The following is a 26,654-nucleotide window of genomic DNA, read 5'->3' as shown; positions in this document are numbered from 1 at the left end:
AATGGCTGGCGTCGGCTTGGCAGTGTGACAAATGGATGCGCTTCTGCCTTATTGTCGTTAAAGCATGGGCCGCAAATGAAAATTGCGACCGACCTTTTTTTTGCTTTTTTTTTTCTTTTACTCTTCAGTTTTTTTTAATGCATAAAAGAAACAACTAAAAAGTTTAAAGAATTAAAAATACTTTTGAATTATAATTAAAAAATATTTAAATATTTAATATTTAATTATAATTAATCAATTTTTTTATTTTTTATTTTGACTAAATTTAATCTTTAATTGAATAAAATTTAATTACATTGTAAAATTGAATCAATTAATTCCTAAACTATAATAAATTGAATCTTTTGAAGATCATAAAGAAAAAGGATAAAAGAAAATAGAGAAGAAAAAAATAATTTTATCTAATTTTCATTTATATTAATTGAGTCACATGAAAAATTATTTTTTATTTTATTAATATTACATAAAATTTTATCTTAATTAATAAAAAAATTAACACTTAAATAAATATAAATAAATGTTAAAAATATTAATTTTTTCATTCAAATAAAAACTTAATTAAATATAAATAAATATTAAAAAAATTGATCGATTGTAATAAAAAATAAAAACTTAAATAATGTTTTAATTATAGTTGAAAAATTCTTTTATACCCTTTAACCAAAACAAAATAGACAAAGAGGAAAAAAATGAAAAAAATATTTTTTTCTTTAAAAAAATTGTAAGCATTGGTTTGAATTTTCAAAACCACTTTAGTGGAAACTAACTTTATGTTGTTGACTTTATATATATTTAGTAGGGTTATTAATGTGAATATATACCAAGTTGGTTTCTAATGATATAAACTTTCTTTTACTTAAACTTTTGAAATAAAAACTAGACATTCTTACTAAAAAATTTGTTATATATACTTTATAAACTAATATAATAAAAAATATTTTTTAATCCATAAATTTTATTATTTTCATTTCACAATTTGAATTAAAAATTTCTAAATTGAAAATTTATCTAATTACATTTTGAGAAAACAAACTATAAGTTTTGTTGATAACTATGCAATTTATTAATAAAATATTAAAATTAAATTTGATAATTTTAAATAAAATAAAGAATAAAAAATAATATAAAAATAACAAGATTTAAAATTTTATTAAAAACTATTTATAAATTTAACAAATATATAAATATATGTTTTATGTTTATATGTTAACATAAATTATAATATGATAATTTTTATATTTTATACAAAATAAGCATGACACAAATATATAAATTATCAAATTAAATTGAATTCTTAATTTCTAAGATTTACTATACGTTGTAGTTAAAAAAAAAAAAACAACCCAAAATTAAATTAATTAACTAAAAACATTTTCTGATCTTACTATATTTAGTTAATTATTTAATAAAAAAACCTCACTATATTTTATTTATTAAAAAAAAAAAAAGACAAAAGGCGACGCACGTCCCCATCCGCCGGTGCCAGCAGCTACGCAACGCTTTTCCAACTCTCTTTTTTCTCTCATTAGAAAACAAAACGCATTTTTTTTTCTTTTTTACAGTTTAGAAAAAAAATAATTAGAAACAAAAAAGTTAAAAATTCGGAGTTAATGTGACATTGGTGGCGATTGCAGACAGCGAGCTGCAATCTCAAAACGCTCTGCTAGGATCCAAACGGCACTTCCTCCACGCGACACGCCCACGCTCCACACATCCACTCTCTCTCTCTCTCTCTCTCTCTCTCTCTCTCTCTCTATCTTTCATTTTCTTTACATCCAATAAAAAACGCCACGATTGCTTTACGCTGCTGTCCTCTTTCCTTTTTCATCATCATCCAGACGCCCCAGATATCCGATCCCGTGATTTACTGGTTTAGCGTTTCGTTTTCTCATCAAATCTTTAAAAATAAGAAGGTTTTTCGAGAATAAGAGACGGTTTCTTCCAAGCTTTTTGCGTTTTTCTGAAGGATTTTTTTGGTGATCGCATGAGTTTGGGAGATTTATAGCTAAAAAGGAAAAGGAAGAGTAAAAGAAAGAGTAAATTATTGGAGTGGAAATTGAATTTTGATTAGTCGACATGGTTGCTGGAAATATATTTCATTGTAGAAAGAATTCATGGCCACCTGAGGAATATATCAGCCGTAATACTTTACAGTTGGTAAGCTTTCTATTTTGCCCTTTTATCATTGCATTTTCTTTTTTTCGAAGTTTATTTGATTTGATTCTATCTGGTTCCTGTGAAAATGTGGAAAAGCCGAGAAAAAGAACTAGTACTACAATAAAAGTCAGAGGATCAAGGTTTGTTTTTCAACGGAATTAGTTTTATCCTTACGTAATAAGATTTGAAATTTACTTATAAAAAAATTGAAAATTCTACTGCTTTTTTTTTTATTTGCCTCTTTTTAATTTGTTCATAGTGATTTGTAGATACGATGTAAGACTTAATTTAGGAAATATTTTGTTAATTTTTTTACTTAAATATTATGAAATTTTGGATTTTTTTTTCTTTATGTTAGCCATTAATCAAAGCTTGATTACAAGCTTGCAATTGATCAGAATTCAGAAAAAGTTTACAAAAATGAGAAGGCTGACTGGCCCGATTGCAGATGGAGTCTGGTCAGCGTCCTATAATTTCTGAAAAAGCAATAGAAACTTGATGCATATGTCAGAAGCATAATAATTTTAAGTCTCAACTATAAGGGATGACAGTCATTCGTCTGGAATTAATAGAGTTAGTTCTTCCTAATTTTTTTTCATATTTGATAATCCTAAATCGAGCAATTATCCTGTCTCCATTTCATATTACTGAGTAAGAGAACTAAGAGTGACATTTTGATTTAAGTTTCGGACTTAAATGGTGCATCGGTTCTATCTGACACCTATTTTATTTGACATGATAGTTGTAGGTTTTGTTTCAGATTAACTTTAAAAGCCTACCTATATACTGATTTTGGTGGTTGATACTCCTCTGTAGTTTGATTTTGATAGTGCTGCCCCACCAAAACAAGCTTGGAGAAGGAGATTAAACAGCCATGCCAATATTCTTAAAGAATTCAGTGTTACATTTAAGGAAGCCATAAAGATGGTGAGTGATATGATCTAAAAACCCTGTTCGACCTGATTTAAGATACAAGAGTGCATGATATCCCTTGTCCTGGATACTTCATCTAATTGCTCTTTGAATTTGAAACCTTAGGTGCGATTAGGTATACGTCTATGGTCCTATGTCAGGGAAGAGGCTTCACATGGAAGGGTAATTCTCTTGTTTTATTCAGTTCATAGTCATTTGATTCTTTTTTTTTCTATTTGTTAGTTTTTGGAAACAGGCTATAATTTTCCTTGATGGCACAACTGCAGGATGAAGATGTTTTATGAGTAATTTTTTATGTTGTTGCATGATTATGTGCAGAAAGCGCCTATTGACCCTTTCACCCGAGAAAGTTGTAAGCCATCTGCATCTCAAGGAGTTCCACTGGGAGGAATGGGGTATTTAATGTGGCTTAGCTACATGTTTTAGTTCTTAGCTTGAATGTTTTATGTATCTGATGGTGGAAAATCATTTTGCAGGAGTGGCAGCATATCCAGGGGTTTTAGGGGCGAGTTCAGGCAATGGCAAATTGTTCCTGGAACTTGTGATGCTTCACCTGTTATGGCTAATCAATTTTCTGTAAAGCTCTTGTCTTCAACTTATTTACTTGTTCATGTTCTCTTCCTAGTATTAGTTTTTAATTGATTTACAGATTTACCTAGAGAGAATGATCCAAAAGCAAAAGTATGAATATAAAATAAAATTTATCAAAATATGGTTTGACGACTGTCATTTGACCACATGATATATCCATTGAACTTGTATTGTGTTTCCATAAGAAAAATTGACAAATTTTAATTAAGAGAGTTTCAAGGCAGTATTTGAATTTTTAAGGTGATATTCTTTTTTCATTTTAAATCTCACCAATAAGTATGGTTGCTTTACACACTTGAGTTATTCAACATGATCTTACTGGTAGATTATGGGTGCTTTTTTTCGAAGTTAAGTTCTTGAAACAAAATAAGACCACTTCCCCCCTAGATGAGGGATAAAAAAGAGCACACTTGACGTTTAAGAAATGTTAAACCATAATTTCTTTTTCATAATGGTTTGATTTCTTTTCTGATACTGTAGATATTTATATCTCGTGATGGTGGGAATAAGAAGTATGCATCAGTTTTGGCTCCTGGACACCATGAAGGATTAGGGTAAGAAGAAAAACCGTTGAAGTTGTAATAGAATGATTCTAAAAGAAATTGGATATTTGAATATCTATGTTCTTTAGTGTGCTAAAAGAAATAGTTATTTATATGTTTCTGTTTGACTGGTTGATATATGAAGTTAACCTCAAAAATGGTATACAACATCTGTAACTATGAATTTAACATCAAGCTTTTGACAGTTGCACCACATGTATCTGCAACTTCCCAAGTAATAAGATGTTGTGCATGTAGGTCTCCAATTTTATTTTGATGTTAATTATTTTCTCTAATTCATTCTATTCTTTCCCATTTGTTTCCCTTTGTCACCATATCTAAGGTCGGCAGTTGATATCTACTCAACCGACTGCAAATTTGTATGTCATTAATTTTAGCTTTTACTATCCCTTCTGAGAAGCTAAGAGTTGCAGACTTTGATAATTATGAATTTTGAATACCAACTAAAATTCTATTAAAAACTTGGCAGGTCAAAAAATATCTGGTTTGATTTCTGTATCATAGTTCCTGCATTTTGTTTATAAAACTAAAAATTAAATTGCTTGGTCAATTGTTGACTGGGAAACTGCTTTCAGCTGGCTACTTATTTATTTCCATATTTAGTTATCAGGCCTGCTACTTTGATCTCTGAACTTTTATTCCTTTCTAAAATTATTTGGTGAGAAAATGCTAACTAATACATAGTTGTCAAGCATATTTTTGTCAGGACTGATTGCACAGAGATAGACTTTGTGTGGAGAAAAAAGGAAAGAGAGGAGTGGGTGGGTGGGTTCATTGTTGAATACGTTATGCCCTTCATGCAGGTGTATTTTGTGTTTTTAAAGTGTCTTCTTTTCTGTGAAAGGTGAGAAAGGTTCCAGTGAGCTGGCTGTGGCTTGCCTAGATTTGAAGAAGAAAAGATTACTCTGTCTTGTCATTATATTTTTGAAGTTTGGTATGAAATTTAGTATTTGAGCTATTGTAGATTGTAAGTATAATGTCAGTTGTATGCTTTCACAGGAAAGCTAGTGATGAGGGTATTTCATCATGGGGTTGGAATCTGAGTGGCCAGCATTCCACATACCATGCTTTGTTTCCTAGAGCATGGACGATTTATGATGGTATTATTCTAACTTTCTTTGTTATACAACTCAGTTTATTTTTCTTTGAATCTTGTTTTGAAGCAGTCTCTGTTTCTTTTCAGGTGAACCAGATCCTGACCTCAAAGTGTCCTGTCGACAGATATCACCTTTCATACCACATAATTATAGGGATAGCAGTCTTCCAACAGCTGTTTTTGTCTATACAGTATGTTTACTAAGCATTTAATATTAGGAACTTAGTGACTTGTTGTCACCCCTTTATGGTCTTATGTGTGATTTAGAATTAGCGTGTAATTGGTTATTTGCTAGATTATTTTATGGGCCCTTTGTTCCATTTATTACAAAGCCACTACTTGTTCTATTACAGCTGGTGAATACTGGAAAAGAAAGGGCAAAAGTCAGCCTACTCTTCACATGGGCGGTAAGTTCATTTTCCATGTTCAAACTTGTCTAATTTTACTAAATCAATAACAAGACAGGTTCTTGGATGTTCAGTAATCGATGTTTGTTCCTGCAGAATTCTGTTGGTGGAATTTCACACTTATCAGGAGATCATGTGAACGAACCATTCATGTGAGTATCTCTAGCATATGTTCTTTCAATTTGTACTATACACTTTCAAAATGTCATAACTTTCTTCTCTTTTATTTGATAGAGGCGAAAATGGAGTTTCTGGTGTTCTTCTTCATCACAAGCAAGTCATCAAACCTTAATAGCTATACATGCGGTTGGTTTGCAGATTTCTCTTGGTCATTTCACTGCTATAAGAGGTTAAAGGGAACATATGTAATAAGCACCTGGCTGACTTTATCTAAGCATCAGCCCCTTTCATAAGACACACAAACTCGCAAATAAAAAGGGAAAAGTGAAATGGATAGACTCTTGCATCAGCCACACAATCAGACTTGTAGCTAGTATTTCATGTTGAAAGAAAGTTGTATGAGACACAATATTAAGAAAAAGCTAGGAACAATTCTTTTTTCTTTTTGTTAAAATTGGGGACATAATTGCATTTCTAGGACATGTTGATGAGAAATCATGAGGGGTATATGCCTGAATTTTTCAGATGTGAAAAGGCATATACCATTCAATTTACCTTGTCTGATGACACGCCCTTTTTGAATATAAAGCCTTAAGAGGTTTTAGATGCTTGGAGGGTAATTTGAAAAGCATTTTATTTAGTAGACTTTTTTATATAACTTGTTTTATTATTTTATAGAACAACTAGAGTATTTCTTGAAAGTTCTTTTGAATATTCTTAATCTATCCTCTGAAACATCTTGTTTTTCTTGTCACAGTACCACTTCCTGAGACCTTGAATTTTGGGGGACTGTAAAAAATTTTGTATTAGCTTGCTTTAGCATTTATGATCGAGTTTTTCCTCTCTCTGGAGCAATATTATAAAATTTATTTTTCTTAAAAAAAAATTATCTCCGTTATCTAAATTGGCATGAAATTTTCCCCACTCCTTGAGTTTCCTCAATATTTTATTCAGTGTTGGCATTGATATTATTTGTTCTCTTTGTTCCCATAATTGTCATCTTGCTAGCCTGTTTGTGTTTTGCCTTTGCTTTGATGTGTAATTTCTATGGTTAAAAAATTTATATTGCTAACATAATGGCTAGATTTCAAATGTTTTTAAAAATTGTGACCATTTCACAGGACTGCTAAGGGGAACCCTCCTGTTACTTTTGCTGTAGCTGCATGTGAAACCCAGAATGTCAATGTGACAGTTCTACCATGTTTTGGTCTTACTGAAGGAAGCTATGTAACAGCAAAGGAGATGTGGGGTAAAATGATGCAGGTAATGATTTCGTGTAAAATGGTGTCTGCAACTTTCTTCTTATCACATTAATCTTCCTGCCTGCAATTTTAATTTGACCTTGGATGTTTATATTGAATTTCAAATGCATAAACCTTACTTCATGAATTCCTAATAGTGTCACAGCATTCTTTCCAAATTTGTCATCAATTATGGTCATGCGACACATTTTCCGACCCAATTGAGAGTTAAATTGTTGTTTGTGTCTAAAGGATGGACAATTTGAGCGAGAGAATTTCAATTGGGAACCAAGCATGCCTTCATCACCTGGAGAGACGCTTTGTGCTGCAGTTTCAGCCTCTGCCTGGGTAGAACCTCATGGAAAGTGCACCATTGCATTTGCTCTTGCTTGGTCTTCTCCAAAAATAAAATTTTTAAAAGGGAGTTTATACCATAGGTTTGTCTAAAATGCCCCTTTTTGCTTCTCCTTTAATCATTAGTGCATGCCCAAGTATTTATTTTGATGCTTGCACTACAGACCTTGCATTGCATGCTTGTGGTATTGTCTCTTTAATGCAGCTAAGCCCAACATGAAATTAAGGCCACTAGAAATTCCAAACTTTACTGCTGTGGGAAAACACCATTTATTGGTTACTACTATGCAAGCTGTCCTTATTAATTTTTAAATCTAGCAATGCTGGTTGTGGTTTTCTTTACATGTGCGCAGTTGCATCTTCAAGTCGGCAGTATTACACTTTGGTAATAATCTCTTAAACTTTTCTTTTGTTACAGGAGATACACAAAATTTTATGGCACATCTGAAAGAGCAGCTGTGAACTTGGTTCATGATGCCCTGACAAGTATGCATCTGGCTTGAGTATCTTTTCATTTTCTGGCAGTATATTTTCTTTTGCAAGTTATTGATTATATGGAAACATGCTTTCCAGTAAGGCTTTTTCCTTTTATTTTCATAACTTTTTTATTTAAGCAATGCTAAATTTCTATTAACTTCATATTGGTACCTAAGACCTATAACATTTTGATTGGTCATAGATTACAAGCGATGGGAAGAGGAGATTGAAAAATGGCAAAGTCCTATCCTCGAGGATGAAAGGCTACCAGAATGGTAACATCCAATGCAACCTTTTATTTTTCTCATCAACCATATCTTGCCTTTCATTCTACGCCCACCTTCGTTTTTAATTTATCATTTTGGTGTCCGTAATGGGTGAATCTTGGCGTGTAGCAAAACCTTCCACTTGCTCATATGGAAACTAGTATTCAAGGAGAAGAGTATATAAAATGTATGCAATACTTTTTATAAATGGCTTATATAATTCCTCAATGCCTTGCTTATACTATGGTGGTGCTAAAATAGAGACAGGAAAATGTATCCATGAGCACATGTTTTTCTTTCCTTCTTCCCTAGAGACTAGAGAGTGAGTGAGGGAAAGCGGGGGGATGTAGAGGTGGGACATTGAAGACCATGCATCTTTGACTCTCTCTAGGGGCTGACTTCACTTTTAGTGAATTTGGTCAATGCCTTTGAAGCTGCATAACCATTTTGCTGTAGATAGCACTGTATTTTAGGTCTGATATTGTTATTTGGCGCTCATAAGCAAAGGATGTTACCACCAGAAAAGAGGTGGGGGGGGGGGGGTATGTGTAATCATAAATATTTCTTCATATTTCATTGTAATTAGCTAATCTTCGTCTTGTATTTCAGGTACAAATTCACATTGTTTAATGAGCTCTACTTTTTGGTTGCTGGTGGAACAGTTTGGATAGGTATTCATGCTAAGTGCACCATCTTTAACATCTTGGTTTAGCTTAAATTAATATTGGCATCCTGTTGTATAATCTGCATCATTAACTTAGTATCTTGCATGTCAGAACAACATAACAATAACTTGGTCAGTAATATTTAACTTCTGTGCAGATTCTTCCTTGCCATCTTCAAATGAGAAAAGTGATCAAGATCCACCAATAAATATAGAAACCGTAGATGTAAAAGTAACTGAAGCTGAAGTGAACTGCAGGCATAATACTGTGTCTGAACATAGCAGGACCGGTGGCTGTAATGGTTCTACTGGTGTTGGGTTAAAACTAAACGGTGACTCAACTATTCCTCAGAATAAAGGAAGCAGTAACCACTTCTCACATCATTTGAAGTTGCAGGATCAACTAGATATCAGTGATGACGTTGGTAGGTTTCTGTACTTGGAAGGAGTTGAATATATAATGTGGTGCACTTATGATGTACATTTCTATGCATCATTTGCGCTTCTTGATCTTTTTCCCCAAATTGAACTCAACATTCAACGTGACTTTGCCAAAGCTGTTTTATGTGAGGATGGAAGGAAAGTAAAGTTTCTAGCAGAGGGTAATTATGGAATTCGCAAGGTTAGAGGAGCTATTCCTCATGACCTAGGGACTCATGATCCTTGGAATGAAATGAATGCATATAATATACATGATACGAGCAATTGGAAGGATCTCAATACCAAGTTTGTGCTTCAGGTGTACAGAGATTTTGCTGCCACAGGGGATATGGCATTTGGTGTTGATGTTTGGCCTGCTGTTCGCACTGCAATGGAATATATGGAACAATTTGATAGAGACGATGATGGCCTCATCGAAAATGATGGATTTCCAGATCAAACATATGATGCTTGGACTGTTCATGGTGTAAGTGCTTACTGTGGTGGCTTATGGCTTGCTGCACTGCAAGCTGCTGCTGCAATGGCCCAGCAGATAGGTGACAAGTTCTTTGCTGAAACATGCAAAAGCAAATTTTTTAGTGCAAAATCAGCATTTGAAAAGAAACTATGGAATGGTTCTTATTTTAACTATGATAGTGGGTCAAGTAGTAATAGTAAGTCGATACAAGCAGACCAACTGGCAGGGCAATGGTACACAGCATCTTCAGGCTTGGCTCCACTTTTTGATGAGTTCAAAATAAGAAGTGCTCTTCAGAAAATATATGATTTCAATGTGATGAAAGTTAAAGGAGGCAGGATGGGTGCAGTAAACGGGATGCATCCCAATGGAAAGGTGGACGAGTCTTGCATGCAGTCACGTGAAATATGGACAGGTGTTACCTATGCTGTGGCAGCTAATATGATTCTTGCTGGAATGGAGGAAGAGGCATTCACTACAGCTGAAGGTATTTTCACTGCAGGCTGGTCAGAAGAGGGCTTTGGGTAAGTGATTAATATGATTTTTTTTATTTCTCTTATCTTTTTACATGATGTTTTAGATGCAAAAAACAAAGATATTCATGCAAAAGAATGATAAGAATCAATTCCCATGATCATTAGAAACACTGGTTTTCGTAGCTCAACAACATGCATCTTGTTAATAAGGGCTGAACTATGATTAGAATGATATTCTATCAAAAGAATGTTGATCTTTTGTATGTTAAAAGAGCTTTTACCCTTGTAGAAGTCTAACCTTGTTTTGGTAAAATCCTAGCGAAACACAAGTTTCCTAATCTGCCTCTAATTCCAGGGATCTTATGTACCTTCACTGAGTATAGCCATTGATAACTTCTTGATTTCACTGTTATCTAATTATGATGGATCTTCAAGTTATCTTTCTATGTTTTGTGCTTGTGAATATTTTGCTTAATTTATTTGAGGCGTGAGAATCAGGATTTTCTTTTTGCATGCAGATACTGGTTCCAGACTCCAGAAGCATGGACGATCGATGGGCATTTCCGATCTCTTATATATATGAGGCCTCTTGCAATATGGGGTATGCAATGGGCACTTTCTATACCTAAAGCAATTCTTGAGGCCCCTAAAATAAATATGATGGATAGAATCCTCGTATCTCCGGCAACATTCTCATTGTCCCTTACTGAAACAGGAGTTAGAAAAATTGCAAATAAAGCAAAGTGCTTCGGACATTCTGTAATGCAATGTACATGCTGATCATCATATTCATGTATGTTAAATAAAAAAAACAAAACAAAACAAAAGAAGTTATTTGCTTCCTTTAACCCTTTTCAGTTGAATTTGAAGCTGGGACAGGTCTAGGGGAAGCTCTTTCTGTATTGGTTAGGTAATAACAAGCTGGGCTGCAAAAAACAGTCGCACCCAAATGCAGATAGAGTCGTTATGATTACTAGGATTTTGTGGCACATTTTCTTAGAACAATCTGTGGAAAATTAAGGGGTGGAGAGAACAAGGAGCTTGAATGTCTCTTTTTTTTTTTTAATTGTCATTTCATGCTTACCTGACTCCACCGGGAAGTTGTTGAAAATGTATGTGTATTTTATCAAATTCCAAGTTACACCAAAAAAAGGTGCATTTGTTAAAGTTATTCTCTTATTACTATTATTTTTGAAACAAACAAAACTCCCAATTCAAAATTTAAGATTTAGCATTTTAAGTTGATTGGCATTTGGATTTGGCTATGTGATATTAAAATTGATGTTTAAAAGTTACGATTTTAAAAAAATTTATAAGTGTAATATATTTTTTAGTCAAATAAATATAAAAATAACGGTTATATAATAATTTTTAAGTTAAATAAATATACAAATAGAGATGTAGAGATTAAAGGTCGATTAAAATTTTTAATAAAATATAACATTTTGGACTTTTTCTGGTTTTTGGTTTTTGTTGTCACTACGGCACCTGTCTTGACTAGAAATGTAGGGTATAGGTGAAAAGGGAAAAACCAAAGAAAAAAAAAGGGGGGGGGGGGGGGGGGGTGATGTGGGGGCAACGGCAACCAAACTCCTAAAACATAGAAAGGATAATCCTATCTGTTTTGGTCCCAGAGTTTTAGACAAGTTGGGGAAATTCTGATCCGCACTAATATCAGATATTGACATTGCTACATTGGGCAGTTTGTTGAGCAATGGGAACATCAATATTGTTTTCATTCAAAACTGAATTTGACGGGAAAAGTGGTTAAATACATTTCTGAGTTATTGTTTTTTCAAACTCATTGACTTAATCAATTTATTAAACAAATTATTTCATTTATTATCTGTTTTTAAACTTAATATACAAAATTAATAGGGTAATGCATACTTTTTAAGTATATTAAAAAAATTTTAAAAATTTAAAAAAATAATATTGTAAATCTTTTAACCACTTAATAATTTAAAAAATTACACTAATATTATATCATGAGATTTATATTAAAACATTATCGGTGTATATAGATTCTATAAATAATATTATCATATTAATAAGTAAATATCAATACTTAAAATATATATACAAAAAAATTAATTTTTTTTAAATTTTATTCATTAATAAAATGTCATCATCTAATTTATTCATTAATATAATGATATAATTTAATTTTTTGACCGTATTTAAAATATACACATTAACAATACATCAAATATAAACTTATATAATAAATATAAACTCATAAATTTATTATATGATACTTGTGAAAATAAGCTGGTTCAAGTCTTTTGTAAGCAAGTTATTTAGTAAATTCATTGAAAAATATAAACAACTTCACAATGAATCTTATTTAAATTTTGTCTAAACTAATTAATATCTATACTATTGTTGAAGTATTTGATTGAATTTGATATCATGATCAAATAAATGATAAATTCAAACATTTAATTCAATGGTTGATATACTATCATTTGTTCTTTAAACATTGGTTTGAAAATTTTCTCTTATCCAAGTTAAACAAAAGTTAATAAAAATTTCAAAGAGGGGAGAAAAGTAGTAATGTCCGAAATCACTTCCCTTTGTAACTCGAGGAACCCAGGAGCGTAGCAAGAAGAGAAATAAAAAGTGGTGATGCTAAAGCTTCACAAACTAGTTAGAGTAAGCATTGATGTAGCTTTGCTCTATATTTTATACATACAGGGAGAGGGGTCAATTTTGAATATCACCTATAATTAATTAATTATAATTTAAAATTATATAAAATTTATAAAAAAATTATATAAATTCATATTTATAAATGATGGATCTTTATATAATTTTTTAATATGATTACTAAATTATAATAAAAATTATAAATAAAATAGTCCTAATTTTAAAAAGTTACTGCCTAAATTGAATTCTTAATAAAAAAAAACTCATTATTATTATTATTTTTTTGCCAGAACAATAACCTCAAATTTTGGATATCAGTATGCCGAAGGTCCGCAACAGATCTCACTCATTTTTCTTTTTCTTTTTTTTTTGGATTTTCCTCTGTTCTGCAAAATGGGTTGGTAGGTAATAAATAACTGTCACTCTCAACTTTATTAATTTGTCTATTTGGTCCAAACATAAAACCCTCCTTTCACCATACCACTTGAATTAGATGTTCAAATTATACTATTTCTATTATCTCTTCTATTTTAAATATTTCTCTTCCTTTCAATTATCAAAATATTATGATAACTATTATATTTTATTTCATTGTTAAATTTTAAAAAATACTCTGATAATTAAAAATTAATATTTAAATTTATAAATTAATTTAGTTTATTCATATTATCACTTTTAAGAGACGAGTTTCATAAATCTAGGATTTGAATTTAAGCACTACAATCCTTTTCCTGAAGCTATGATCTTCTATGTAAAAAAAATTGATACTCAAATTTGAAAGTGTGAAAGGATTGTAATTAGGGATGTGATTGAGTTGAACCCAAATTCAATTAATATGGTGAGAAATTCAAACTCAACTTCGAACTTGATACTTGAAACTTTGCTTGAACTTAATCGAGTTTTAATTTTTAAATACGAGTTCAACTTTAGATAAAAATCAAACCATTCAAATTTTTTCGATTAAGTTCATTTATCGAATAAAAAAATAACTCAATTCTCATACTCGAGACTAAGGGTGATAACAGTTTGGATCGGATTTAGTTCTTTTTTTAAAATAATACATAGTATTATAAATTTTTAAAATCTAATATGAATCCAAATCGACCTTCTTATGAAACTGATTCAATCCCAACCAAATTCTACTGGTTCGATTCAGTTTATCATTTTTAAAACTTAATTATGTTTATTTTTTATATATTATTTTAACAAGATTTTTAATATATTTAAATAGATTTTTATATGCAATAACTATTTTTATTTTATAAACTTTAAAAAATATATAATTTGGTTTAATTTGATTTTTTCAGTTTTTTACATCTTGATCCAAAATATGATCCGAACTATAAAAATCATATTTATTCTAGGACCCAAATTAATTGGGCTCGGACTCGCTCTATGCCTAATTGTCAAATCTTGATTTTTACTTTATATTTTTTACTTTTATTGTATTTATCTATATATATATATTATCTTGTTTATCTTATTTGATTATTATTTATTTATTATCTTTATTGTTCTTTATCTTTAATTATATCTATTCATTCAATTTTAGTCTATTTATCTTATTTCTTTCATCTAACTATTTAAAAAAAAAAAAAAAACAAAAGGTGAAAGAGTTTGAAGTTTGAAATTTGGACTAATGATAATCTTTATTAGAAACTTGTGATTAGGTAATCATACTTAGTTTTTTTTCAAAATTTTAATCCTAACAAAGTTCAAACTCTCCTAGTTTCTCCTATAAATTGACAGCAAAAATCATAGAGAAAAACACAAAAGTTGACTGGGAAAAAAAAGAAGAAATTAAAAGGTATTCAGGATGAATAGAGGGTGTCTTGTTGAAGTTTTGTTTTGGAGTTAGTTTTAGGGGTTTGAACTTTGTTTTGGTTTAATTGGAAGAAAGTAGAACGAGAAGAAATTTTAGGGAATCGAATTTTGTAAAAAAAGAGATTTTTTTACATTTTTTTTGAAAAAATCTAAAAAAATTTCAGATTTCAATGAATATTTGAAGTTTCCAACTCCACTTCCCAGTTTTTGATGCCATTTCCCAACTTTTAATGGTTAGTCTATAAAGAAAGAGGAGAAAACAGTGGGGTAGAGAAAGAAAAAAGAGAAAAGCAAAACTAAAAATTTTCAGATTTCGATGAATATTTGAAGTTTCCAACTCCACTTCCCAGTTTTTGATGCCATTTCCCAGCTTTCGGTGGAGTCTACAAAAAAAGAAGAGAAAATGGTGGAGGAGATAAAGAAGGAAGAGAAAAGTGAAACTAAAATCTGGGTTATTTAGAAGAATTCAAAACAACGCCATTTGGATTCAAAATTTTTTTGACTTACTTATGATCCGTGTGCTTGTGTTACGGATCAAGACTTAAACTCCAAACTCGCGTGGCTCCGGGACCCGAGCATCTACTCATCTGCCATCCTGAATTAGCCTACCTACCATGGTTCACACCCTTGTGAGGTATTGTTTGCTCTAACCCCCCCTGACCTCACGATTTTGTCCTACAAAAAGCTCCTCCCAAGGAAGAGGTGGTATGAACCTTTTTATACCCCAGTGACCCTTTTATTATGTTCGATGTGGGATTTAGGACTCCTCTTTAGGTCTGTGACATTCTCCTCCACCCAACCTCGTGACGCCCTCGTCACAGAGGCTGGCCACCCTACCTACCTCCCTCGAGGTATTTGGCGTGGATCGAACGATTTAAGGCTGACTCTGATACCACTTATCACGAATCGAGACTTAAGCTCCAAACCCGCGTGGCTTCGGGACCTGAGCATCCACTCATCCGACTTTTCGAATCAACCTACCTGCCATGGTTCACACCCTTGTGAGGTATTGTCCGCTCTGGCCTTTTTGACCTCACGATTTTGTCCTACAAAAGGTGCCTCCCAAGGAAGAGGTGGTGTGAACCCTTTTATACCCCAGTGACCCTCTTGTTATGTTCGATGTGAGATTCAGGACTCCTCCTTAGGTCCGTGACATTTGCCTGTTGATAGTTCGACCCAATTACAACCCACCCATTTGTTGAATTGCTAAAGCGTAAAGCCAAGCTACCAAGCTAAGTCTTGAGCCACACCATCCCAAAACAATTTTTGTGTTTATAATAGGGCCATAACCCAAGCCAAGTCGAGCTAACTCTTTTTTTGTTTTTATTTTTATTTTTATGGTATTTATTTATTTATTTATGAAATATATTTTGCTTGATTATTTTTTATAGAAAAAATTATTAGGGAAGTTATAATAAAAATATAAAATAAAACTTTAATAAAATATTGAAAATAAATAATAATTAACCAAAGATGAAATTTTTAGAACTTACAAATGGATAATTTTCTATAAATTTTTTGGGTGAAATTTTTTTCTAAATTTGACCAAATGAAGCAAAAGTTTAAATAAAATTTCAATAACAATAATTAGTATTTATTTTTAACATAAAAAATGTAATAAACTTAATAAAATTTTGAGAATTAATTAACAATTATTTGATGATGAGATTCTTAGAAATTTAAAATAGTCAATTCTCTAATAAATTTTTAGGTGAGGAATCTATTTTAATTTAGCCCAAATGATGAAATAATTTAGATGAAATTTCACTAAAGTAATTGCATTCATTTCCAAACCAAAAAAAAATAATAATAAAACTTATAAATTTTTTTGAAAATATATGACAATTATCTAATGATAAAATCTCAAAAAAATCACAAATGTTTCAACTTTTAGGAAAATTTCTGGGTAAAAGTCTTTTCTAAATTCAACCAAAATGATGAAAGAATTTGGATAACATTTCAAATAATAATTGGCATTTTATTTTCCTTCTAAAAATTAGGAAATAAATAATAAATAAGAGTCAACAATTCTAAATTCTAAGAAAGATATTTCTAAATTTAGCCTAAATGGTGAAAAATTTAGATATATCATAATACAATAGAAATTTAGATATATAAACTTTACCTGAAATAAAGAATAAATTCTAAAGATGAAATTCATAGAAATTGCAAATGGATGATTATCTAGAAAATTTCTAGGTGAAAAAATATTTCTAAATTTGGCCTAAATGATGCAAAATTTATATATGTTTTCAATAAAGCAAAATTTAATAAAAATAAATGATTAAGCTCTTTTCGACGACAGACCTTTTTTAAGAAAACAAATGAGATTCTTGAATACTCTTGAGATGAGAAAGTATTTATAGGAATTTTGCCAGATTGATGGAGAAATCCTAAAAATTATTTCTAATATTTAAACATTAAAATTTAATAGAAGACCATTAAAACCAAGACCTTTAAGATAATTTAAAATTAAGTGGTACAATTCGTTGGACGGGCTTGTGGGCATGCTATAATCTTTTTCATATATAACTGAACTCCTAAACCTATTTCTGAAATATATAACAAAATTTATTCTTTAAGAACCCTTAGTCAATCTTAGGACTTCCTCAAAGGAATAAATCCACTAAGGTGACCAATTATACTTAAATAAAAGAAAAAAAAATTAGTGAAGACTCCTTAAATCTATGTCTAGCGATGGATTTACAGATCTATATGTCATGATAGTTTGGTGACTCTGCTAGGCACACAAAATGTTAGGCCATTAATTAATTTTGAATTATCCTAACTTTTGGTTTGATTGGCCTTAAATTATTGATTATTTCTTATTTACATTTACTAACTTTATTAGTTTATTCTTTCACTTGGCTTAGGAAAATTGTAAATAAAGATATATATGTTCTTTCACACACATTACCATATGTATATACATCACATGAGTTTTACACCCAGGTTATGTCCCTCTTAAGAGGGAATAAAGTACCTACGCTCTCATGAGATAAATAATCTTTGTAATAACAAATGAAATACTTCTATTCAAATTTAATCCTTTTCGTTGGTAACCTATAATGGGTGATGGTTGAAATGCTTTACTAGTCTATCATGGACAATAATGTAAGGAATAATTTTTGAAACCTTTAGATTGCAAATGCAAAACACTCATATAATGAGCCTACAAACGCAAAACACTCATATAGTGAGCCATAATGGACTTAACCCATAGGTAAAGCCTTGTCCTTCATTTTTGTAAAAATAACCAAAATTTAGGTCACATATCTTTTGCTATATGTGAGTTTTACATTAACTTGTTTTGTCTGTTTCTTTCTTTATATTGGATGTTAACAATGTTCTTGTTAGTTACTTTTTTTTTTTACATGAATCAGGTTAACATCAGTAAGGTTGTAATTTTTTTCATTTATTACATACATCTCACTCATTCATAGATCATCATCATTTTATGTAATGCATTTATCTTATCATTGCATAAAATAACAATTTTTTGCTTTCTTTGGGGCACCAATTTAAAAGATATGGGCGATTAATTAGAAGTGTGAATTCAAGCCTTAGTACTCAATAAAAAAAAATTGGGCATAACTTATAAGAAGTAAAAATGAATTTACCAAGTTGGTGGAAAATCTTGAAGTGACCCATTCTCGAAGTTCGCATCATCTTTAGTTCATTTTTGCATTAAAAAATAATTGTGTCAAGATCAAAAAGTTTCTCACAATACTGATACATGTCCAAGTCATGCCAATGTATCTGATGACCCAAGAAAAGATCAAAACAAAAAAGAAGTAGAAGAGATATAGCCTTTTAACTTTATGCAAACTTCCTGAATTGTCTCATACCTACATCCTTATCCCTAACCTATCATTCCTCAACAACTTTTTTGGCATCCCAAATAAGACCTACTCCTATTCAACCCTTACATATTTGCTCAAGTCTATACTATTTTCCAATTATGAACAATGCTTTCTAAAACCCTGGTGCTTATCAACCCATCCAGCAACCAAATTTCTCAATAAACCATTCGGCATATACACTCAATACCACTTCAAGACCAACACCTGTAAGTCAAATAATTGCTCAACCTAAAAAATTATTGAGTAAAAAGAAAGAAAAAGCCATTATTAATCCAATATATGTGACTTACACTAAGTTATTTTCATGACTCTTTAAAAACCATTTGATCATATAAGTTCCTTTTAAACCACCAAAACCTCCTTATTTGAAGTGGTTTGATGCTCATGCTAGGTGTGATTATGATTTAGGGAATATGGGCCATTCAATAGAAAATTGCCTTGCTTTCAAACATACAGTGCAAGGTTTAATCAAAGTTGGCATACTGAGTTTCAAGGATGAAAGAAAGCCTAAAATTATTAATAGGTCATTGCTTAATCATAGTGATTAAAGAACTTATCCATAACAACACCAGGATCTTGAAGTTAAAATATAAGATTAGAAAATAAATTTTAGGATTTTTTTGTGGGAATGTTTTTGGAGATTTTGTCAGAACAATTTTTAATTTTTAATTAAAGATTTTTTCTTTCTCTTTTTTATTATAGCACTCAATGATGCATCCATTCATTCATATAAATCTTTTTCATTTGCATAAATTTATAGCTAGCCATTATCGTAATTCTTAATTATGGTAATAAAGGTTCAAAGGCTTGATCGGTAAAAGTTTCAAGAAAATCTATTTGCTATTTATCTAACACCTATGGAGCAAGAATAACATAGCTGAATTGAAAAAGTTGAGAAAGCTCAAAATGAAATGAAATGAGACTTTGCCCAGATAATGGAAATGCTAAAAAAATCTAAATGGAGAAATGAAGAAAGCCCACATTTAAAAAATAAAAAATTTTGTTGGTTTTGGTTCATATCAAATCCAATCATCCCAAGGGACATAATCATAACAAACACCACTTTTAGGGCAAACTCTCATCCTAGAATAACTTTAGTAGCTACACAAAGATAATCCCAAGGATACGCTATTCCTATTTTAAATAGAGATAAATCTGATCCAATCTAAATCTCTGACAATCTCAAAGAGCTAGTAAAATTGAAGGAAAGTTCATTTGAAGCAATAGAAAATTCAAGTTCCTTAAAGAAAATAGATCTCATAAAAAAAAGGCTTCAAGCTATAAAGGGAATAGATTTTTATGGATTTATAGATGCATCAGAGCTTTGCTTGATGCCAAATGTGATTGTTCCACTAAAGTTCAAGGTCCTAGGATTTGAGAAGTATAACGGGACTAAATGCCTAATGAGCCATATCACTATGTACTACGAAAAGATAACTGTCTATGCCCATAATAATAAGCTCTTGATTCATGTATTCTAAGACAGTCTTACAAGGTCTGCTGCTAGATGGTATGCTCAATTGGATAGAACTCATATTTCTTCATATAAAGAATTGGTTAGAGCATTTATAACCCAATACAAGCACATTATAGAGTTGGCACCAAATCGGTTGTCTCTACAAAGCATGAAAAAAAATGTTGAAAGCTTCAAAGAATATGTTTAAAGGTAGAGGGATGCTGCTACCCAAGTTCAACTACCTTTAAAAAAAAACTATAGTTCTCTTTATCAACATTTTTAAAACTCTATATTATGAAATGATGATTAAAAATGCTACTAAAAATTTTGCTGACATGGTCATATCTAAATATATAATAGAGAATGCCATAAAAAATGAAAAATTTAACAAGAATGATGTAGCTAGTATAAAGGATGTTGGTGCACCGAGAATGAAAAGAAAAGATGTTCAAGCTATGATTTATGAAGAAAAACAGGTTTGAGGCTTTACCTCACACCATCCTTATTTGATGTACTAACCTTATTACCCTACCATAAATAACCTTTTTCAAAATTTTTATTTTCACCAGCTAGCCCAACAGTTAGTTTTCATAAAAGCTTTTATCCCCAATCTACTACTTGACCATTAAATAGTCAAAGAAGATCAAAAAACATTTTTGAGAAAATCTTATTTTCAATTTCTGATCTTTTACCTCTGCTAGTAAAATACCAATACCTTACTCTAGTACCTTTGAAAGTAATTCCAAATCCATCAACGAATAGTTATGATCCAAATTGTAGATGCAATTATCACATGAGTGTAATTGGTTACTCGATTAAGAAATGCAAGCAATTGAAAAAAAGATTAAAAGTTTCATCCACAGTGGCATCTTGACCCAAGAGCTTTTTCAGCAACAAAAATTTGCTTTATCATAAGTTGATTTTTCTTTCTATATTGATGTCTCGAACATGAATTCATTGGTTTGTAATAAGTTTTGGTTCCTTCAATTTTGATTGTTTAAGTTCCTATCATGTGAAACAATCTTAAGAAATTTGGTAATTACTGTTAAGAATGAGCATCCTAAGCCACTTCCCTGAACATGTCATTCTTTTCAATTGGAAGATTATGAACCTTGAGAATCTTTAGGAATGAAAGCTTTAAAACTTCACCTTACTTGACCAGGATGAACTTTAAAAATTATTGATCTTTATTTAAGCTATGAGCAATGAAATGGTTGATTAATTTGTAAATCTTTTAAGGCATTCTCTTAGGCTTTCTGTACTTTGATGATTTAATAAATGTTAAGGCTATTTCAAAAATTTCACCATTCAAATTCCTTCGTAAATTCTAGAATCTCATATTTTCTTAAATTATTCAGTATCTTGACTTATGCAACATTCTTCTCATTTTCAATCCTTTACCAAGTGATCCTCTGAACTTATCTTAGGGTAAATTTACTAAAAAAGCTAAATTTACTTAATGTTCTAAATAACCTTTTTTTATTGTTTTAATTGATGAACATCTGAATGTATTGAAAAAAAAAAGATTGTTAGGTTTACCTTGAGTAAAAATTTGAAAAAATGCATTATGAGAATTTTTCAAATTCTCTTCATGAAAAAAAAAATCCATTTACAACCCCTTTTAAGCTTGTTGATTATTCTTTTTGAATGAACTCTAACTAAAGATCACCTTAAAATTTAGGGACAGGTTAAAAAAAAAAGATCTCATCAAGATGGCATTTGATATTATGCTAAGAGTTAGGAAATAATCTTTATATTACAGGGTAAGTTTAAAGTAAGTAGAGTTCAAAAAAAAATTTTAACTCATGCAAAAAAAAAAGTAAAAAAAAAAAAGATGAAAAGGCATTTTTTGAGGAAAGAGAAATATCCTTATAAAAAGAAATGATCCTAGGTTTAAGTACCCTTAAACACATATTTTGGGCTTATTTATCCCTTCTTTCAAAATCTTAAACCTTAACCTATGTTACATCTTTCGAAAAGCCCATTTTGATCATGTATGGATACCTAAGTTTGAAGGCTTCTTCTTTAGAAAATCACCAATTTAGTTTTAGATTAATTTAGAGTACTCAAATGTATGGTAGAATAATTATAAAAAATTAAAAATAAAGAAAAATAAAGCTATAAGGTGAAAACTCGAAAAAGCAGTATAGAGCAAGAGTTAAAATTTGAAAGCAACTTATGAAATTTCATGATTGATGCAAAAAGCATTAGATAAAGGCATTTCAAATGATCCTCGGTGAATTGGAGACTTTTAAAAATTTAAGATCGATCTCATTTTAATGAATTGTTTTTAAACCTGAGACTTTTTTTTATTTCTCGAAAATTTTGAACCTTACATGACCAATATTAGCATTTAAAATACTATATATTTAGAACTTAAAAGAGTGCCAAAATAGATTATGCTTTAAAATACGATTTTCATTTATAAGCCCAGATGAAAAGATGTTATTTTCTCATTTCAGTGGCTAAATCTCTCTTGGTAACCAAGATCATGATATGCCAAACTATTTTATCCTTTTGGAAAGACCAAAGTTGTGGTTCGTCATATTCATTCTAGGTAGTAATCATCTGTTTTTAAGAGATTTGATCACATAAGAAAAATTGATCCATTTTTAAAAAGATATTTATGTGGGGAAATTTTCAATGTTATTTTTAAAAATTTTGTGAAATGTTCAAGAAGTGTTTTTTAATTTCAATGGTCATTGTGGGAAAAGAGATGAATGTTATAGTATGAGAGATTTTTTCTGAGGCAAGGAGAATGCCAAATGTAAGGGATTGTTATCAAGAATGAAAATGTTTTAAGAATGTTTACTTTAATTCATGAAAGAGCTTATCAGCCTATTTAAATGTTATGCCATGGAAAGTTGGAAGGAAAAGATGTTTTCGAGAATTGTATTACCACAATTAAGGACATATGGTATAGGTTTCATGCATTGCATTCATTGCATGCATTTCACGCATTATATGCATCATATTCATTTCATGTATTGCATTCATTGCATATTCATTGACAGATAGAAAGAAAAGATGTAGACTTAAAGTTTTAATGAAAAAGAAAACTTTGATATGGTGATCAAACAATACTTTACCTCAAGGTATATTTGTTAAAACTTTTGAGTATCAATTTTGAAAACCTCTGGGTAATACTTCTTAAAACTTTCGAGTACATATTTTTAACTTTCGAATACTCTTCTCAAAGTCCTCCAGGCATGATCTTTTAAGTTTTTAAAGCATGATCTAAGACCACTAGGTATGATTGTTAAAACCTCTAGGAATCTTTTTCAAAGTTTTTAAAGTTATTGAACCTTTGTTCTAAAAGAGCCATTTTTCAAAGTTTGATTTGTAGGACTTTCGAGCATAATCATCAAGTTTTTCGGATATAACTTATAAGACCTTCAATTATGATCTTTTAAGTCCTTTGAGCATGATTTAATAAAACTTTCAGGCATAATCTCTTAAGTCCTCTGGGCATAATCTCAAAGACCTCTGCGCATGATCTTTTAAGTCCTTAAACTATAATCTCAAAGACTTTTAGGCATAATTTATAAGACTTTTGGGCACGATCTTTTAAAGTCCTTTGGTATAATCTTAAAGATCTCTGAGCATAATCTTTTAAATCCTCCAAGCATAATCTTAAAGGCTTTTAAGCATGACTTATAAGACTTCTGGACGTGATCTTTTAAAGTCCTCTAGACATAATCTCAAAAACTTTTGTGCGTGATTATTTAAAGTCCTCCAAGCATAACCTCAAAGACCCTTGGTCAAGATCATAAGACTTTCGAACATGATCTTTTAAATCCTCTAAATGTAATCTTCAAGTCTCGTGGGCATAATCTATAAGACCTATAAGCATAATATTTTAAAACCTCCAAATATCTTTTTTAAAATTATAGAGCCTTTGTTTTACAGGAATATTTTTCAATGTTAGGCAGGATTTTTAAGATCTTTGAATATAATCTTTTAGTTTTTCGAATATGATCTATAGGACCTTTAAGTATGATTTTTAAAACTTTTGAGTGTCGTCTTTAAATTTTTAAAAAAGTTATGTGCCTTTATATTGAAAGAGCATTTGATTTTTAATAATGGTGTCTCTATTTTTTAAGAACCCTTAAAAAAAAAGCAAAAAAAAAAATGTTGAATAATTTGGGTTTAGATGTAATAAATGATATGTCTTTACGCAATTTTTGTTTCACAAAAACTATGCAAAGAGGGCAATCGTAGACATCTTATTTAGTTTGAGACCTAAATTGATTGGGCTTGGACTCGCTTTAAACCTAATTGTCGAATCTTGTTTTTTGCTTTATATTTTTTTACTTTTATTATATCTATCTATATATATTATCATATATATCTTCTTTGATTATTATTATTATTATTATTATCTTTATTTTTCTTTATCTTTAATTATATTTATCTCATTTCTTTTATCTGATTATTTAAAAAAAAATGAAAGAGTTTGAATTTTGAAATTTGCCCTAATGATAATTTTTATCAAAAACTTGTGATTAGGTGATCATACTTTTTTTGAAAAATTCTAATCCTAATGGAGTTCAAACTCTCATGGTTCTTATTATAAATAGATCGCAAAAATCATAGAGAAAAAGACAAGAATCAATAAGGTGAAAAAATAAAAGAAATTAGAAGGTATTCGAGTGTGAATTACAGGTGAAATTTTGTTCTAGAGTTAGTTATGGGGATTTGAAATTTGTTTTGGTTTAATTAAAAGAAAGTAGAGTGAGAAAAAATTTCAACAAATCGAATTTTGTAAAAAAGAGATTTTTTTGTATTTTTTTGGAAAAATTTGAAAATTTTCCAAATTTAATGAATATTTAAAGTTTCCAATGCCATTTCTCAATTTTTAGTGATTAATCTAGAGAGAAGGAAAAAACAATAGAGAAGAGAGAGAATGAAGATAAAAGTTTTTTTAAAAAAAAGGCTATTTAAAGGAATTCAAATCAGTGCCATTTAGATTTAAAAGTTTTTTTTACCTATTTGTGATTCATATGCCTACCCGTAGATAGTCTGACCCAATTGCAACTCGCCCATTTGTTGAATTGCTAAGCCATGAAGCCAAGCCGCCAAGCTAAGTCTTGAGTCACACCATCTCAAGCTAACTTTTATTTTTGCAATTGAGCCATAACCCATGCCGAGTTGAGTTAACTCTGTTTTTGGTATTTTTTTATTTTTTATGGTTTTTAGTTGTTTATTTATTTATGAAATATATTTTGCTTGATTATTTTTTATAGGAAAAATTATTAGGAAAGTTATAATAAAAGTATAAAATAAAATTCTTGAAAATTACAAATGGATAATTTTCTAGAAAATTTTTAGTTAAGAAACTTTTCTAAAATTAATCTAAATGGAAGAAAAGTTTAGGTAGAATTTAAATAACAATAATTAGTATTTATTTTTAAAGTAAAAAAATATAATAAACTTAATAAAACTTTGGGAATGAATTAACAATTGCCCGATGATAAGATTCTTAAAAATTTCAAATGGTTAATTTTCTAAGAAATCTTCTAAGTGAGGAATCTGTCTAAATTTAGCCCAAATTGTGAATAATTTAGAAGAAATTTCAATAAAGTAATCGCATTCATTTTCAAACCAAAAAAATAAAACTTATAAATTTATTTTAAAATATATGACAATTATCCAATGATGAAATCTTAAGAAAATCACAAAATGGTTGAAAATTTAGATAATTTTTTTTTTGAATTCACTCAAATTGTGGAAGAATTTGAATAAGATTTCAAACAATAATTAACATTTTATTTTCATTCTAAAAATTAAAAAATAAATAATAAATAAAAGTCAACAATAAGAGTCTAAATTCCAAAAAAGATATTTTTAAATTTGATTCAAATGGTGAAATTTTAGATATATCTCAATACAAAAGAACTTTAGATATAAAAAATTTACCCAAAATAAAGAATAAATTTCGAGAATGAAATTTTTAATAATCGCAAATGGATGATCATCTAAAAAATTTTTAGGTGAGAAAATATTTCTAAATTTGATCCAAATAGTAAAAATTTTATATATGTTCTCAAAAAAACAAAATTTAATAAAAATAAATGATTAAGTCATTTCTGATGACGAAGATTTGTCAAGAAAAAAAATAGGATTCTTGATAATTTTTAAGGTAAGAAAATATTTTTAAAAATTTCGCTAAATTGATGGAAAAATTTTCAAAATTATTTTTAATATTTAAACATTAAAATTTAATAGAAGACCATTAGAATCAATACCTTCAAAATAATTTAAAATTAAGTGATACCGTCCTTTGGACGAGTGTATGAGAGTATTATAATCGAACTCCTGAATCTAGTTCTAAAACGTAGACCAAAACCTAATCTTTAAAAACCCTTAATCAAGCTTAGGATTTTCTCAAAGGGATAAATTCATAGAGGTGACCAATTATACCTAAAAAAAAAAAAAGATTGGTGACGACTCTTTAAATTTATGTCTAGCAATAGATTTACAAATTTATATATTATAACACGAATTTAATATATACATTTAATATCTGAATTTGGTTCGAATTGAATAAAAAAATCAATTCGAATTGAATCAAATATTATGATTTCAAATTAATTTTCGGTTTTCTTAATTTTTTTTT

General features: G+C 29.9%; 1 protein-coding gene across 3 annotated transcripts; it reads left to right on the top strand.

Annotated features, from left to right (window-relative positions):
* The first annotated feature begins 1,809 nt into the window (after nt 1-1,809).
* Nucleotides 1,810-11,410, top strand: LOC111307886 (uncharacterized). 3 transcript variants are annotated; one of them, XM_089752000.1, is made up of 19 exons: nt 1,810-2,157; nt 2,974-3,084; nt 3,196-3,252; nt 3,409-3,485; nt 3,567-3,666; nt 4,162-4,235; nt 4,951-5,088; nt 5,244-5,344; nt 5,428-5,531; nt 5,694-5,747; nt 5,844-5,899; nt 5,982-6,020; nt 6,989-7,130; nt 7,361-7,545; nt 7,881-7,948; nt 8,142-8,214; nt 8,815-8,876; nt 9,028-10,291; nt 10,762-11,410. In XM_089752000.1, exons 1-19 carry the CDS (start codon nt 2,077-2,079, stop codon nt 11,021-11,023), a joined length of 3,048 nt encoding a protein of 1,015 aa, XP_089608126.1. In that variant the 5' UTR covers nt 1,810-2,076; the 3' UTR covers nt 11,024-11,410. The 3 variants fall into 3 exon arrangements, with proteins under 3 accessions (XP_089608126.1, XP_022761928.1, XP_089608127.1); XM_022906193.2 differs by lacking the exon at nt 4,951-5,088; XM_089752001.1 differs by lacking the exon at nt 4,951-5,088 and having other exon boundaries at nt 3,357-3,485.
* The last annotated feature ends 15,244 nt before the right edge of the window (nt 11,411-26,654 follow it).

This window comes from Durio zibethinus, chromosome 22 (assembly GCF_047325235.1).
Source record: "Durio zibethinus cultivar Kanyao isolate XHJ-2024 chromosome 22, ASM4732523v1, whole genome shotgun sequence".
In the NCBI taxonomy this organism is placed as follows: domain Eukaryota; kingdom Viridiplantae; phylum Streptophyta; class Magnoliopsida; order Malvales; family Malvaceae; genus Durio; species Durio zibethinus.
Note: the sequence above shows the minus strand (reverse complement) of the source record. Positions and strands in the feature narration are given on the sequence as shown.

Excerpts from the sequence above, each read along its gene's own strand:
- LOC111307886 (XM_089752000.1), top strand. The coding sequence starts at position 2,077 with ATGGTTGCTGGAAATATATTTCATTGTAGAAAGAATTCATGGCCACCT. Across the intron at positions 5,345-5,427 it reads AGCATGGACGATTTATGATG|GTGAACCAGATCCTGACCTC; the intron begins GTATTATTCTAA and ends GTTTCTTTTCAG. Across the intron at positions 5,748-5,843 it reads GCCTACTCTTCACATGGGCG|AATTCTGTTGGTGGAATTTC; the intron begins GTAAGTTCATTT and ends TTGTTCCTGCAG.